Source organism: Onychostruthus taczanowskii, unplaced genomic scaffold (assembly GCF_017590055.1).
Source record: "Onychostruthus taczanowskii isolate IOZ18803 unplaced genomic scaffold, ASM1759005v1 scaffold83, whole genome shotgun sequence".
NCBI lineage: Eukaryota > Metazoa > Chordata > Aves > Passeriformes > Passeridae > Onychostruthus > Onychostruthus taczanowskii.
Window position 1 is genome coordinate 3,250,453 of NW_024506221.1, and position 18,246 is coordinate 3,268,698.

The 18,246-nt window shown below is 38.5% G+C and overlaps 1 protein-coding gene across 1 annotated transcript; it reads left to right on the top strand.

The window, feature by feature from the left end:
- The first annotated feature begins 10,494 nt into the window (after positions 1-10,494).
- On the top strand, positions 10,495-18,210 carry LOC121346637 (selenoprotein P). Its single transcript, XM_041424617.1, has 5 exons — positions 10,495-10,749; positions 12,233-12,436; positions 13,610-13,822; positions 15,413-15,530; positions 16,377-18,210. Exons 2-5 carry the CDS (start codon positions 12,246-12,248, stop codon positions 17,037-17,039), a joined length of 1,185 nt encoding a protein of 394 aa, XP_041280551.1. The 5' UTR covers positions 10,495-10,749; positions 12,233-12,245; the 3' UTR covers positions 17,040-18,210.
- The last annotated feature ends 36 nt before the right edge of the window (positions 18,211-18,246 follow it).

Genomic DNA, 18,246 nt, shown 5'->3' on the forward strand with positions numbered 1-18,246 from the left:
CCAAATAAAGCAGGATAATAATTTAACTTGTCAGAACAGACAGCACGATCATCCCTTTGACAGCCTCTACGCTGAAGCTGACAAGAGCAGCCTCATGCAATGGCTCTAATTAGTTTGCCCGTGTTAATTCCTGAAAATTGACTTGTTTATGAACTCATCCCTTTCCCATGATGCTTATTGCTTAATGGCCTTGTTAACATAACAGTACTATTGATCTTGTCAGTAGGTCTGCTCAGACAGTTACTTGCAACCTAGGAGTTGCCTGCCACACCCATTCTTGTTTTCTGGTACACAAAAGTACATGAAGCAATGTTGATGCCTCCTGCATTGAAAAATGTATGAAGCATTGTTTTAAACTAGCAGAGATTTAATTTTTAGTGGAAGAACTATCTCTCCAATAGTTCATAATCCAAATAGAAATATTGCTAAAGCTATCACTGCAGCAGAGTACAAAACAAGAATTAAAATTTTCTATTCCAGCACCTTCTACCTGTCCATTGTTGGCAGCTTGCTTGTTTTTGATTAATGTATGGTTTGTTCTGACCATTTACTTTTTTTCTCATGGTATTTTCTGCTGTATTTCTTTTTTTCCTATGGCTTCCCCCATCTAGTTTTACTGTGAGGTTAGGCTGAAGGTTTTAAATTAACAGTTCATACTTGGTCCTAATCACTTTTCAAGTATAAAATTACACTGACTAAGCCATAGCTCTTATGTTCTCCTTTTCCTCTTTCAGAGATGGGTGTGTCGTTTCCCAGCACTACCTCCAAGATTTCCAAGACCTATGTTACAAAACAATGCAATTTAGTTTTAGTAAGTCTGGAAACTACCTGGTTTACAGTGCATTTTATTTACATAAGGAAGAATATGTTAAGCAAACATCTAAAGGATCTTTATCAATATCTCTAGTTCAACCTGTATTAGTCATTTATGTGCCTAAAAATTACCTTTGTTTTTTCCTTTTCCAGAATCACCTCAATGACACTAGAGAATCCTGTATTAATTAAAATAACATGGTAGATCTTATGGACATAACCTTCAGCTGAGTTTGGGAAAATTACTGAAGTGTAGATGTTCTCTTCTAGCTGCAGCCTCTGACAGCAGCATTGAACAGGGCTGAGAGCATCTGTCCAGGCTGAGCATTGTGAGCCTCTCCCAGGGGAAGCTGTGATGTACCAAACAGCCCAAACTGAGTACTAAACTAATAGTAGAAAATTGTGAATCACACATTTCCTTCTTTAACAAAGGAAACACTTCTGTGTTGGAGGAAATGCAGGAATTAATAAACTGGAGATGTGAAATCAAGTATTCAGGAGGCTTGCATATGTGCAGCATTGAGTAGATAACTGTTGTCCAAAGGCAGGTGATTTAGATAATAAATGAAGGCCAAAAGGGACCATTAGCTCATCTAGTGCAAGGCCATCCACCTGGCAGCCTCTGACCTACATCCAGCTTGCTGATGTAGTCAGTTCAGCAGTCAGTCAGTTCTGACTGGCTCCCAAAATGGTTTTGAAAGCTCCTTAGTGCACTCGTGGCACACCCAGATCTCCCACATCAAAACCAAGTTATTCACCAGGCAGAGTACAGGTAGCTGCAATGTGGCCTGTACTGGTCTCTTCTATTAGAAAAATTCTTATGAAATCAACTGCTCATTCCTGTAATGTTATCAATCACTTGCAAGAAATCTCGGTATCAGACGAGTCAGTACGTCTCCCTTGCACAGTGACTTGTTCTGTGCATGAGAAGGCTTTGCTGCCATGCCTAGAGCAAGCCAGATGTGTGCTGTTATGCAAGAGGAAAACATTTCTGTGGGGCCCCTTTGATAGGTATGCCGAGGGCAATAATATCAGTGTCTGTTTAAACAGTTTTAAAGGAAAATAAACATGGATTGTGCTTCTGACAGAGAGCTGTTCTGTTAATTCTCCTTATTTCTTTATTATTTCCAGAGTGAAGGGAAGATATAAGGAGTTAATGGAAGTCAAAATGACAGTGTAACTACAAAATGCAATGCTTGAAAGCTGTTATGTGTAGAATTGTGGATTGATGTCAAAAACATTTAAACCTTAGTCCTGTGACACAAACATGTCAGCCTGTTCCTTCATTATCTATTTTCAGAGGAAATGTCCAGCTAGGACAGGATGTGCATTTATATCTATTTAGTATTATCTGCTGACGTCCAAGCTCTATGCCACGTCTTATCTGCAGTTTACAAGTGTGACCCCAGAAAGAGCAGCTGACTGGTGAAACCAGGGAGATCAGTTGAACGCTGCAAGTGATGGTAGCTGAGTTCTAGTTCTTATCTAAATATTTTCTTTGGTATAATTTTAAATATCTGGAGGAAGAAGCAAGTCCAGCAACTTACTGTCCCTCAGTTTCATGAACTGTAGATTCTGCAGGATCACGAGAAGCATGCCTAAAGAAATTAGGTGTAAAGTACTTAGCTATTTTTTTTTTCTTTCAATCCCATAATAGAGAATCATACATATAAATATAAAATGGGTTGTGTTGGAAGATCATATAAATTCAGCAAACTTTGTCAACATCCGTACTTGTCTGGAAAACCTCTTAAAGAAAACCTCTGTTAAAAAGTTGCCTGTATTTATTATTAAAATACATAGAGCTGGGCAATTTTTGCATGGGTATGCATTGTGCATCATGAGTAGAAATAACATACACAGACATTATTATTACAGATTTCATATGTTTAGTTAGTACCTCTTCAGACATGATCCAAATGTTTCACAGCCAAATCTTTAACCTCATTTGCAAAAGTATTTTTGTTTTGTGGGTTTTTTTGGTAAGCAACAGTGGTTACAGTGCATCAGGGCTTGAAATGTGGTGGCTTTTTTCCAGCTCTTTCATGATCCATGAAAATCTACAGAGTCTGGAAGGGGTTGAAGCTAAATTGTAAGGAAGAATTTTGACCTAGCCCACAACTGTACTTCCATGTATTATACATGCAGAATCATTAACAGATAATTTTATATTACTCGTCTTTCAGGTCAGGTAATCTTCCTACAAAAATGTAAACCTATGAATCATACTATTGCTGTGCAAAATTATGTTTGGCTGATAGGGGCATAAAATATTCACTATAAACTTTACTCCAGAACCTGGAGACAATCAGGGAGTCATTCCACACACAATTAAGATAAGGTTAAGAGCAACAAAAAGTTGGAAAGCTGGGCAACCTAGAATTCTTCCTGTTTTCTAGAAGAATATTTTCCTTTCAAGAACTTTTTTCTTGTTTTCCCATCAAGAACTTTTTTATTTCTGGCACAGCCTTCCACCCATCAAGTGCATCTTCTATCTGTGCGAGACAACGTGTGCTCTGTGTCACATTGACCAGACTGCGCTGATTGTTATGTGAGTGCTCACTTTGTGCACTCGCAGGTGGGGCAGCTACCAAAGCACACATGCTACTGGAGAACCACCCAGCTTCTGTCTGTTGTGTCACTTCAGTTCTTAAGGCCGTGATCCACATGATGTGGATCACACATGATCCATCCATACTGTACATCTCAAACAGTGCCTGAGCTGCTGACTGCATAATGATTTGCCTGAACAGTGGAGACTGAAGTCCTACCTTGGCTTCAGGACAACTGAAATTCCTTACTGTCCTTTAGTTTTGTACTTTGTAACTTACGTAGGCAGACAGCTGTGCTAAGGAATTAACAAAAGTTAACAACATTTACAAGCAACAAGCCTTTGCAAAAAGGGGAATAAAATTAAAGAGCATTTATTGTTAATTATTACTTCATGCAGTCATGGGATCACTTTTGCATTTTGTTTTCTGGTCTCTCTCTCTTCCTGAATGCCTGTCAGCTGAAGAGAATGTTCAGCAACTTTACTACCATGATTCTTAAATCATTACAATTTTTTTTTCACTTCGCAGTCATATTTTATTTCCTTTTTTTGAGCTCTTACAGGAAATCTGGCAAGGATTATGATGCAGGATCAGCAAAAAAAAAAACCCTACTTAGGTGGGGTTTTTTTGGTATTGTGGTTTTTTGGTGGTTTTTTTTTTTTTTTTTGGTTTGGTTTTTTTGTGTTTGTTTTTTATTTTCCCTGACAAGAAAAAGGTCAGAAGATTTCAGCTTGCAGTTTAGTGGGGTGGATAAAATGCTGATGGAGAAGAGGCTGTGGGATGCAGACTTTGGGCTCTGTGGCAGGTACTACACCTCCTTAAATACAGCCATTAAGACTGTTATGTGCCTAATATATAAATAATAACTAGTAAATAATACAAGGCATGCATGAATAATATTATGAATGTCTTCCTGCCAAGAGGCACACATTAAAAATTAAACTAGAGGTCAGGTAGAGATGAGAACTTACCAAAGTAAATGCCAACCTGGGACTCATCTCTGCTGTAGTTCTGCATGAGCCCTTAAAAATGAGCATCCATGCAAATCACCACTGACTGAAGAGCTATTGTGGCATTATGATGGCTGTTTCTTGATGGGACCAGGACTTACTCACCTTTCAAGTTCCACAGGTTTAGCCAATGCTTTTGAAATGGGATGAGGAGACACAAAAGTGCGTGTTGCTGTTACTGCCTTTAATTAGACAACGTGATACGAAGCCTGTCCAGTGCAAATTCTCAGATGAGCCAAGAACAAGAAGTCCATCCAAATACATGTGGACTTAAGAAATCATGGTAATTTTGTAAAAAAACAATAGTGCTATTTGAATTTTGCAGGGCAGATTTTCCCATATCTTTGCTATTTGTAGTGATAGGTAGTAGTGTGATGGCTTGTGCAGGTGACTTCAAACATGTCATCAGACAAAATGTCCTCAAATCTCCTATCACTTCTCTTTCTTTCAAACACTTAGTAATTTCCTCTGCATTGCATTCTGCATCCTTTTTTCTGGAATGCAGTTGTGGATCTACTACTCTAATTTTGCCTTTTACAAAGACTGGGAATCCAAAGCTGTAAGGAGAACAGGAAGACTGCCTTGTCAAGGTATGGCTAATATATTTGTCAGATATAATGTCTCTGGTCTTTGCTGGCTATTATCAATGTTATACAAAAGTCATATTTTGTATTCAAAATTTTACTTTGCCTTCATTGCTACTTTCAATAATTGCATCTCTGGAAAGTAAAATACAGGATGGTAATATCAGAAGATTGAGGGCTTCTCTTATATATATTTCAGCCAAAATACACAAAAATAACTTTATGTTAGTTAATAATTGTAATTTTCAGCAAAAATTGCTGAATGTGAACTTTTCATGAGATAGGAAAAGCTTGGAAACCTGGTAGTGCTGAATTCTTTAATACTAGAGTATATAATAGAATCACAGAATTATAGAAGGGTTTGGGTTGGGGGAGACCATAAAAATCATCTAGTCCACCCACTTTTATTAAGTGCTACCATCTAACTTAAACCTTCCCTCTTTCAGTTTAAAACCATTGCCTCTTGCCTTGTCATTACCTGCCCACATAAAATGTCCCTCCCTCTCTTTTTTCAGCCCCATTTAGTTACTGAAAGACCTCAGTGAGGAGTTCCTGAAGCCTTCTCTTTTTCACCCCAACTCTTTCAGCCTATCTTTGCTGCTGAGGTGCTCCAGCCTTCTCAGCATCTTTGTGGCCTCTTCTGACCCTTCTATTTGATAAGAAGTGTAATCTGCAATTAACTGTCAATATAATGTATTTGAAGCCATCAGTATCTTAGTTTGTCAGATTTCATTCCACGTATGACAGTCTCCATCTTGTACTCAGATATCTGAATCTGCCCATAAATGCTCCTAACATCTCTTGCAGACCATAATGTTCACAGCCACTTTTGTATTACCAGGAAAAGAGAGCAACACAGAGCCACAAAGAGAAATTTAACCAAAACCACATAATCAATTTTTTATTTACAGTTCAACAGTTCTTGAAATATGATTTTTTAATATACAAACATCTCTTGTTCATTAGCTGGGACCAGTTTTCACTTCAGTTTTAATGTATTTCACAACAGATAAGCAATGGACAGACTTGAACTTCCCATCAGGCTAACTGTATATTGTTGAGGTGAATGCCCCATGTGCGGAGAAACAAGGCTTGACTTCATTTCAGAAGGTTGATTTATTATCTTATATATTATACTGAAATGCTACATAAAAACTATACTAAAATAACAGAGAAAAAAATAAAATCAGAAGGCTGCAAAAACAGTAATAGAATAGAATGTATTTCAAAATCCTGTGACTGCTCACAGCCTCGGCACAGGTGGCTGTGGTTGGTCATCAATCAAAAACAATCCACATGAACCAAGGGAAGATGCACCTGTTGCATTCCACAGCAGCCTCTCCTGAGGCTCCTCAGCTTCTCAGGAGAGGAAAAATCCTAGTAAAGGATTTTTAATAAAATATCATAGCTACAGTATATGGTCACTGAATCCCATGTACTGGATTGTCTTAACTTCCATTCTGCAGCTAGGGTTCAGTGCAGTGAACTGCATGACCTATTGTAAATCATTAACAACAACTTGCTTGTACAGGTATTTCTGGTGAGAAGCATTTAAATGTAGTCACCTAGAATGAACCACTGTGAATTTAGCTGATGAATGATTTTCCTCCACATCTCTTAAGGAGGTTTATTGTGTGTAAAGAATTAAAAGGAATTTTATGTATTGCTGATGGTGCTTCTGAGGTTTTGATTACAGTTACACTCTCTTGGACCCCTGATCTGTTAATGTAATGAGAAATGTCTGAATGCACTATAACAGAGAGGTTTTTTTAACTCTCTGTGTGTTCATTGGTCCAGAGCCTTAACCATTTTATGTGTTCACCCAGTGAATTGTATTGGAGAGCCTAAAGCTGCCCACTGAATTCCTGCTGCACCTGCATCATTCCCACAGAAGGAGGATCAGTGTGTGGGATATGAGATCTGTACAGATACCCTGTTGTGGGCACTGCATGACGACATTTTCTTCCTGGTTTACTATGCCAAGTACCAGGAGCCTCAGCAGAGTCACACCAAACTGAAGGAATTTTCAGTTTTCCTCTATGGATCATAGGACTGCCAAGTATTACTAAATACACTGGTAAAAATACAAAAATGTGGAAGATTTCCTACAGCTATGATCTTCTCAACCACCTCTTGGGTATCATCAGCAAATTTTTTCTTCCTTCAAATGATAAGAGGACCACCAGTTTTAAGCTCACTGCAGTGACTTAGAGAATTTCTGGGCTGATAGAATTATTGCAGGATAAATGCAGAAAGTAAACAGAGCCTGCAAGGAACTCAGAATAGACGTAGCTATTCAGCAATTAGGGTCTGTTTGCCTTTGTAATCTGTGCAATTATTGTGATTGAGGACACATCTGATAAAACATTTCCCTTCCTACTTACAGTGTGCTACAGATAGATTCAAGCAGAGAAAGGTATTTCATTATTGTAATGGAATTTCCAAGCAGAAAACCCAAGCATTTTGCTAGATCAGGGCTCCATTAAGTCTCGTTTTATTTATAAGTGGACAATTGCATGTATCAGCTATTCCTTTGTTCACTGAAACAATCTTTAGACCTACATCAGAGGATGTCAGCTTTAGTTCCTTCCTTTGAATTCTGAGAAGTGTGCATTTTGTTACCTTATGCTGTGATTTACTTTACTTAAGTGTATCTTTTTTGCCCTTCACTGAAGTGACCCTTTTTTTTACAGCATTTATTCATGTTTATTCCTTATAAACTGATAGAAATTTCTTTATATAAGCATTACGTAACTCTAACAGCCTTCTGCTGTTGCCATATTTTCCACTATAAAGTATGAGTAACTACCCTGAGTTGACACAGTTGTCAGAGAAGACAGGGAAGAACCAGTAAACAATTAAGATTTGCAAGCGGACTTTGAGTTCTGTGTTTATGACATCCTTCAGTCACAAGAGCAAAACAGGCACTGAAGTCCTAAGGCCTCACAGTAGGGTTCATGCCGAATCTGTGTTCTGCCCCCATCCTTGCATTATTTGCACCTTACAAATCTTCTCAGCAGGTGTTACCAGAATGTAATTTCTGACAGCCACAATTCCTTGTCCTTTGGGACTGTGGCATTGTGTTGGGGTTTTTTATGTATTTTTGGTTTTTCTTTTCCCAAGAAGTATGTACATTACCAATCTAGATAACAGAAACAAGAAATGGTATTTCTGTGCTCTGATGCTTTGAAAAGTTTGGAACATGTCAGAAAAGGGGAAAGTTTATGTTCAATAATACTGGAAGGGGGCTGTTATTTCCACCAGAACTATTAGCCTTCCCCAAAGAAGAAAGAGAGTGAATAGGAACAGGATGATCATTATAAAAATTATCATTTCCATCTGAGGGCTTGTCCAAATTAGAGTTCATAACTTGCCTCCTGCCGTGATATTGGACCAAACTCAACAACTAAGAAAATATTTGCAGTGGAAAGCAAAAAGTAATATTTAAGATGATTGTTTCTTTAGAAGCTATAGACAAAGGGCTACAGAAGCCTATGAACAGAAAGGGGATTAATGTAAGAAATGGAATGATCAGGTTCCTAGACTGTTAATTTGAGAATTATTAACAGCTTTATCTATGTTCATAAAAACATCCTGTGGATGCAGATTTTTTTTTTCCACTCAGAAACAGTAATGCTTCAGAATGATGTTTAAGCATATTTAATTTATACATTTCTAAACCAAATTAATTACATCTATTTTAATCCACACCCAAGATTATAACATTTCCTACCACTTGCTTTAAGACAGAGGAACTTTTTTCCTCAATATTTATTGAGCCAGAGCAATGATCTAAGGTAGGGTAAACATTCAAAAGTAAGATGTTTATGGCTTCTCACTTTGAATATAGTTTATATAGTTGAAGTCATCTTAATATTGTAAAGGTTATAATAGATATAATAATAACTAATACTACATTTAGTATTTATTGTCACAGGGATCATTGCTGGCAACAGTTGATTCTTATCTCTCGGCGAGGCATTTGAGGGGCTGCAGGTGTCTCTGCATACAGTATGGGAGGAACTACTGACTTTTCCATAGTGACCACTGTCCATTTCCATCCTCAGTGTGCTTTCCACAGCAAAGTACCTGTTTTATACGACAGCTCCTTCAGCTCCTTCAGTTTACTCTGCCTCAACTCTGAGTTCTTCAGTACTTGTGAGTTGCATGCCGCAGCAGCACTCAGTGGTATTACCTATAGTTTATAGGTTCAGCACTTGTTAATCAAACCTTGTCCACATCCTCTCTACAAAGAAAAGGAAAAGGAAATGGACATGGAGTTTTGTTCTTCCTTTGAGAGTGTCTCCACCTCACTGTAATTGTCAAGAGAACAACTCTCAGTCACCAGTGAGCTGCATCACTTTTATTAGCCCTTTTAATAGAGCTGTACCTGCTTCATTTTTTTGGCTGCCTCTGTGCTCATGCAAGAATTGGTGGATGTGGCGCACACCAAATGCTTCCAGCCAACCTTACAGGATTTTATCAGTGCTGGGTATGAACCCCAAACCTGAAGCAGGAGGTGAGCAAATTGTCTATCAGTTGAAAGAGTAAAGGGCACTATTGCACATATGAGGGTTTGGTAGCAAAGAATACAAGATGTGTTTCCTTAACAATATAAGGAATAAAGCATGCTCCACTTTTTAAAAGGACTACAGGTCTAGTATGAAGTCTGTCTGTTTTCTGCATTCTGTCTTCCAAGACTACTGAACAGAAGTGTACATCTTTCTCATTCTTTCCACTGACCAGTGGAAAAGAAGTGCATAGGACTTCTACAGCAGAAACCCCCTAGGTCAGCAGTTCCCTATCTCGCATCCAGCCTAAAGCAAAATGCTTATCTGTGCAGAAGATGGCCTCAAGCCAGAGATCTAACCAGTTTCAATCTCACCACCTTGAACTGTGAGGGCGCACCAACTTTTTAAACATGGATTTTCCCATAATCACATGTAACATGTACATTGGAGGAAATCAAAGCAAAGTAAACTGCTGTTGAACTAAAACATCATGCATAAACAATTCTCTCCCCAAGGAAAGGGAGTAGGAAAACAGTTTAACCTGGATGTCCATAGATACCTCGGCGATTCTGGGGTTAATAAAATATAATAGTGAAATACAAAGGCTCAGGTACCTACTGCCAGTAGCTAGAGCTTCATTACTTTCATGTAGCAACATTGATTTAAATGTCTGAAGTTCTGGGCTCTAGCTTCCAACAAAGTTGAAGAACTGGGAGGTTCTACAGGGAAAAGTTTGAAAGCAGAGTGATACAATCAAGAGCAGCTGGGCCAAAGGAGCTCAGTATGCACATGCCCTCAGACGGAGCACAGCATTCTCTAAGGCAAATATCAGATAAAGCACATGAGACAAAACCTGCTAGCTCAGCGTTTTTGTAAATAGAGAAGTACCTTCCCCCCTCACTGTGGTTACCACTGTGTTCAGAAAATAACTCCTCGGCCCATCCCCCTCCTCTGACTGTACCACTACCTCCAGCTGACTGGGGTGACTGACAAACTGCATAACAAGAGATCTGAAGCCACGATAGTAAAAATGCTTCACTATTATGCACAGTAAACGGTTTCCACTTGGGATTAGTTAATGGAGAAATATTTTGGGTGCTTTTTGCTCAGGGGGTTTCATTTGCTTGCAGAGTTGTTCAGAAAAAGCTCCCTGAACTTTGAACTGTATCTGCAAAGTGAGATAAACAAGAGCCATATAAATACCACAGCCCTCTTCCCCACACTGTTTCCTTCTGCAGCGGAGCCAGGCAGAGCTGCCAAGAAGGGGGAGGAGGAAGGGGTAAGTGTGCTGGGTTTGCTGTGAAAGAGCTTCATGACTTAAGATCTGGCAGAGTGTTTGCTTGTTTCTTTGGCTGAAAAGGCTGACTGTGGAAATTTCCATTGGAAACTAAGTTGAAAGTTGAAATATGAAGAGAAGTATAAGGCATGCCATGGCTCTCCTGCAGCTCACAGGGCGGACAGCTGTTGCTGGGCACAGCATGCCAGTGCTGCAGAAGGCTGCTGGAAAGGCAAGGAAGGATATCAAAATGTCATGAGAGTCTCATGTGTTCATAATGGATATAAAGGCAGGCTGCTTTCCCGATTTGTGGAAAGAATGGAAAAAGGCTGTGTTGGTATACACTGGACCACAGTTTAGTCTTCAAAGTACTTTACCTAGAACCTCGGGAAAGAACTGTCAGGGACAGCTGGATTTCACAAATGCAGCAACAAATCACTCTTGTTTCAAAAGGTCAATTATTATTAATCTTTTAGGCTATGACAAGATGGATGGAACATGTATTATTTATCAGAATTTATTGTTTCGAAACCGTTCTGTGGTCACTGTCAGACTTTGATGTAAGTGGTGAAACTGTACAATTCCACAGCCTAGGACATGTTAGGGAGCAGTTTTATAATTTTTTATGTTTATAATTTTAAGTATTTCTTGATAATGTGTGCTTAAGCCAAAATTGAGATGTTAGTGGAAAAAAATGAAAAGGTAATTATAAAACTTCTTATATGCTTTGATTGTCATAAACATTAACTGAACTAAGTATGTGTACGAGATTGTATAAGATCTGAGGAGTCCTGAAATTCAGTTTTCATTTCTGGTTTTTGCAAAATTGTTTCTGGTGCCTGACTTCTTCATAGCTTTTTCTCAATGGAATCTAGATACTCCAGACTGACTTGTAAAATTTTTGAAGTATTTTCTGTTATTTTCTGCTATGTTCTGTAGTACTTGCTGTGTACTGAAATCTGCTGTTGCTGCATATACTTTTAAGACAGTAGAATTACTCTGTAACTGGAGTGAACTGGTCCAGATTCTTCCTGACATAAACAGGCTTACCACATTTTATTACAAAAGACAAGAAACAAGGCCACTTTAAAATCACTGAAGTGTTAAAAATGATCAAAAAGGAATTACAAAGGGAAAGACTAGTAGTACTAAAAAAAATTCCAGTTATTCTGAATGTTTACTTTGTAGCTGTTCAAACACAGTAACAAAAAAACCACAAAAACTTTCAAGCACCACAAAGAAAAAACACCTACCTCTATTATAGAGGAACTCTACTGAAAAACCAAAGAAACTGAGCGGTAAACAAAGAGTTCAGATTTATTCTTAGAGGAGTTTGTTTGTTTCTTTTTTTGTTTCTTTTGGTTTTTCTCTTTTTATTTATTTTACTGAATGGAGGCAATATGCTGCTGTGTTTTCTTACGAGAATTTCAGATTCTGAACTTTGTTTAGGCATTGGCCTTACATTATTTATTTTCTGTCTTCTCAGGTAAAGCCCAGCCATGTGGGCGGGTCTGGGGCTAGTTCTGGCCCTCTGTCTCCTCCCAGGAGGAGGGACAGAGACCCAGAACTGCCAGGAGCCCCCAGAATGGCGTATTGGGGAGGAGGACCCGATGTGGAGCTCCCGAGGCTCAGTGACAGTGGTGGCTCTCCTCCAGGCTAGCTGATTGTTGTGCCTGCGGCAGGCTTCCAGGTAAGTGTGGATCTCGACCCGATTTGTGTTATCCAGCTGAGAATGCTACCTGTGCCCTGCCACAGATGCACTCCATGAAATCTAGCTGCCCAAGTGCCACCATCACAGCTGGCATGTGTGACCCAGTGACCTGGCTCACTATCAGCAGAAGGGCTCTGTGCCAGTGGGTAAGATTCTTTATCTCTTAACCTACTCCCGACTGGCAGATTGTCTTCTCCAAATTAGGCTTACAACATAATAAATGGCATGACCAATTTGACATTAATGAACGCAAAACCACAGGAACACCTGACAGAAACAGCAACAGATGATTTGTGTCGTAAAAAATGGTGAAGCCAAGAAATATAACAATTCTTTAACATGGTTAGATTCACCTGAAATAGAGAGATCAGTGATCCCTGATTTCTTATGTAAGACCTGTAGGGGAAAAAAGAAACCAAAACATGTGCCTTTCATGTGGCTTTTCAGCCTGTGTTCAGAGATCCCACATATATTTTAAATCCAGAAGTTAAGGTAAATAATGTCCTGTCAAAAAACTTATGAAGCATTCAAGGGAGGTTAGGTTTTCACCCAAGACCTGGGACATTGGTGCTCTATTTTCTAGAAGTTACTCCTTGCAAATAATTAGCTATCATGACAATAACAGTAATAATAAAAAAATAATTTCAACCTGAGCCAAACAGGAATTGCATAAAGTTTTTATCTTTGATTCATTTAGGATTTGTGAAATTATTTTGGCTTAAAAATTCATAGTACCAGTTTCAGATTTGGATTTTAGTCACAGTGAGTACACCTTAGTTTGCCCCTCTAGGCTGCACAACTTACATATCATAATAGGCTTTGCAAATTTATTAAGAATTTGATTTGAAAACATAGTGGTAAATCTGTGGCTCCGTCGAAGTTAAAAGTGGGCTTTGTGTTTGGCTTTCAAGGTAATTGGGTTTGGTTCTTAATTTTAGAAAAAATTTAAAGAATCTTCCACATTCTAGACTATTTCCCATAACTGAAAAATAAAAGATTTCTAGAGCAATTCCATGGGAAAAATACAAATGAAAGGGAAGAAACTCCACATCATGCATCTGTAATAAAAGCAAGATGGAGCATATTAACTTTTGTGTCAAATCTCATGATTCTGTAATGATTTATTGTCTTGCTTCTTTACATTCCCACTAGTTTGGAGGACCTGCGAGTAAAGTTAGAGAATGAAGGATTGGTCAACATCTCGTATGTGATTGTCAACCATCAAGGAGCTCAATCCCGGAGGGAATTTCACCTACTAAAAGAACGTGTTTCAGACTACATTACTGTCTACCAGCAAGATGAGCAGCAAGAGGATGTCTGGACTACTTTAAATGGAAACAAGGATGACTTTCTCATCTATGACAGGTGTGTGCTTACAGACAAACATGGGAAAATATTTGCATATATTTTGTGTTATGATTTGCAAATCTCTGTATTATTACATTGATCTGAAAGTAACAAAAACATCATGCTCAGCTTCTAAGTTGAACTACATAAAGTGCTAGCATTTACTGGAAAAACGAAGCTACAAAAGCAAAATCTGCTTTTGCATAAGTAATTTTGGAATAATTTTTTTTTTCTCTATAATTACTGTGGATTTAGATGAACAAAAGTAAGCGTAAAATCTGGTAACATGTTCATGGTTTTGTGGTGTTTTTATTTTCAGATAACTTCATTACATCCATGCATATCAAAGTAGAATCTTTTATGTCATGGAAACTTTTTGATGAGAGTTGTTGAAAATGCCATGTAGACATAAGAAAAATTAGTTTTTAGGTAAAACTTAAAACTTCAGAAGAAAATTGCTTTTTGATATAGGTTTCTGTCACAAGTGTATTTTGGCAGCACCAGTAGGAACTGTAGTTGAAATCCCAATTTTTCCATTTTGATATGATGGCAGTTACTTGAAAAATCCTACTCTTGAAACATGTTTATCCTTGTTACTTTATATTACTGTAATGAACATTCCAAGTTCATACTAAGCCATACATAAGCTTAATACAGAGTTAGAAAGTTATTATTTTTCTGTAATGTGATGAATTTAAGCGAATTAGCTACATTAGGTTTGTGGGATGAAACTAGCAGTGAAATGAACAATCTTAAATGTTGCAGCAGCAAATATGCTCAAGTAATGAAGGCTGATGTCATACAACAGACAAACAGAACAGTGCTGTATTTCATCTGGGAGGGGGCCCAGACACCTTGCCTAGAGCATTTGAAAGGTTGACCAGTTCTGTGTTGTTGACACACAGAGTATGTGTACATTATGAATTGGGTAAGCACTAGCCTGGCTGTGATCCATGAACAGGAGCCTGTGTTCTCACTGTGCCTTAGCTACGAAAGCTTTGCTTGCTGCTGGTCCTAAATGTGCAGTCCACATGTGGGGAGCTAAGGCCAGGGGACTGTGTGTTGACAGTGAACGAGCTGCCCTTGTGTACAGGTTCTGTATTTTCTCCAGCTCCTTTGAGCAGATCAGTTGTGTAGTCAAGTGCATATCAGAACGCTCAAGTGCAGACATGGGGCCAGCAGGCCCCATAACAATCCCCCCATTCACAATAAATCAGTAATGCAGGTGCACTGCAGTGCCCATCTCAGTCACAAAACCTGTCAGGTTGCATAAAAAACACATGGTAAGAATGCAGCAACCACTCTGCAAAGACCCCTTCTCATTATCCCAATGGGTCTGTAACGAGTGCACCTCTCTCAGTCTCAAGTGCCACTGAAGGACAGGCTTCTGGCAGTGCAGCTACCACATCAGCCAATCATGCTTCACATCCTGGCCAGTGCAGGTGAGCAGGCAAGAATTTGTAATTCACAGGAAAATCCTGTGAACTGGAACAGAAACACTCCCTGTGGAACTGTACAGTTTGCGTGGTTTGATTCAAATAAAGTGAGATACTGTAAGAGAGATTTAGTTGTAGGCTTTTGTAACCACAGGGTTCTTTCTCTCCTTAGATGCGGCCGTCTCGTGTATCATCTGGGTATGCCCTACTCCTTCCTGCATTTTCAGTATGTGGAAGAATCCATTAAGATTGCATACTGTGAAAACAAGTGTGGAAACTGCTCTTACATGGTATTTTCTTGTCTCATTCTGTGTATAATAGAAAAGTGGATTTGATTGGTACTTAAAAATTATGTCAGTGTGATTAATCCAAAAATATATGATTTCAAATTTACACATTTCATGCATCTTGACAGATAGCTTTTAAACATTTTTCTAAGCAAATTAGATTTGATTTCTAATAGACTGATTGATTATATGAATTCCTGTCCTTGATAGAAATGCAAGTAATTGTCAGAAATGTAAATGAAATCTTGGAGAATAATTCTGTTTGTAGAGCTATAGAGGTAGTGAGCAATTAACTACTCTAATTTTGTGGGATGGGTAAGTACGTATTTTTTTTAAAACCCAGGAATCAAATTCAAGCTGGCTTGCATTACTATTCATTATAGTTTGCATCTAAACACAGTCTATAGGAGTTATTTTTAAAAAGTGATAATACAAGGTGGCAAATTATGAAAGAAGGGTAGCTTTCTTTAATGAATCATTCAAGACCAGAAATACTTTGAAGGATTGTCAAGAAATGTATATACTTCATGGAAGTTCAACAAAATAATAATTTTTGATCCCATTATGCAGCATTCTGGCTAAATGTAGACCACAGACAGGTCAGATGTAGGATCTAGGATAAGAATACTTGTTATTAGCAGTTACTGGAATGATAATTGCTAAAAAGCCCTGTCTAGTTGACAGTGGTGTGACAGCACAAGGCTATTTTTGATATGTTCATATCTTCAGCAAAATAGCACAAATAACTTAAAAGTGCCGTTTATGCTCTGCAAAAATGTCAGTTAATACTTTACCTCTAGTTTAATTGAATACAGTGCCCTGTACTTAATGGAAGCATCTGTTTTGCAGGAGCCTGATACTGATGGTGTTTGTGAAAACATCACTAAAAAAGCAGTTGAAGAGCTGTCAGAGATAGAATCCAAGCCGACAGACCAGCATTCCCATCGCAACCCACACAGACATGGACACCACCACCGCCGCCACCACCACCATCACCATCAGAAGGGCAGTCGTGATCCCAAACACGAGAACCACCAGGCTGCTGCTGAAACTGAGAGACATCATCCTCCCAGCGGCTGGCGCCACAGGCTCTTTGGCCGCCACAGACACGATCAGATAGGTAGTCAGGAGCACGTAGACACTGCCCCTCCAGGAGAAATTGTGGAAATTCCACAAGATAAAAAACTACGAAAGAAAGGGAAAACCATCTGCAAAAACCAGTTAACTTGAAATTGGCAGACAGGATCAGACTCTACCTCTAGTAGCTGATCCTGTCATTGTCGACACCTTCTGTTTGAAGAGCTAGGGAATTCTGTCACCTGACAGTGTCGTGGAGCACTACCAAATTCTTGCAGGTGACACGGGCAGCTGGCAGCAGAGGACGTCACTGAGTCTTGACAGTGCCGTCTGCTCTCTGCTGCCTGACATTCATCACCAGCAGGAGCAAGTGAAACTAGTGACACCTGACAGTGACAGGAAAAGGCAAGGAACTGATCCTGAAAAACAAACTAAGCACCTTCCAGAAACAAGGGAGTCACACTAACTCAGTTAATGTAGAGCAGAGGAGAAAAATGAACAGATTATGTGTTTTTGTTGCCCCAAATTCAAGATTATGCTGACAGGTATGGGTATATTGCACAGAAGGGTATTTTAGAGCAGTGCTCTTAGAATGATTGAATATCTGTCAAATTCCATCAGTGAAAAGTGTCATGATTTAAAGGAATTTGGTTGACCCCTAGTTTGTTTTTCAGTTCCACTGGGAAGGTGTCTGCATTCTTGGTTAATTTGTCTTTCCTGTTTCTCTTCTAACATGTTTCTGCTTGCATTTGTGAGGACAGGAGCATAAACTATGACCTAGGGGCTCCTGTCTGATGTTTTGCAATCAGGAACAGAAGATAACCAAGACAGATATTTTAATCATTTTTTATTAAGAAGACAATAGATGTGAAAGTTGAGTTTGTTTTTTTTTTTCTAACCTGGGGATACAAATCATGTACAAGCAAAACTTACTCCTAAGCAATGTGACAGAATAATTCTACATTAAAAATGTAATATACAGACAGTAACTACTTTATTTTTAAGTAACAGATTGATATACTTAACTTTGACAAAGCTTTCTTAACAAAGCTAAGAGCTTTGTGGCTCTTAGATACAGTAAGAGGGTCCATTAATAAATACTGCTACAGCACGCAAAATCCTACTAAATCAATTAGATCATCCTGAAGTGAGAAGTAGAGTCAACAACTGAGAGTCAGAATCAAAAAGAGGGTGGGATGAAACAAGTTTAATCTTGGTGTAATGTTGATCTTTGTTTATAACAGTGCTGAAATGGATAAGTCTGTATCAATTAGCAATCTGCATCAATTAACATAATATACCACTTAAACCTGTATAACTTCTCTGTCTACAGCCTAGCATTCCTAATGTTTGATTAACTGAATGGAAGTAAATTCAGTTGTTTGAAGGATTCCTGGATGAAGAAGAGAATATTCATGAAAAGAAAACTGCTATGAAAGCATACACCATAATTAATGATGGTTTAATAGGGAAATTACTACTCCTACAAAACCTGAATCTTTTTATTGTGAATGCTGATTAGCAAGAGAGTAGCTTTGAATGTACACAGAATGCATGCCTTTGGAATGTTTGACAAGAGTGTTTTCAATAAAACATACTTTCTTCATATCTTGTTTTTATTTTGAGATGCAGAATTTGAAAC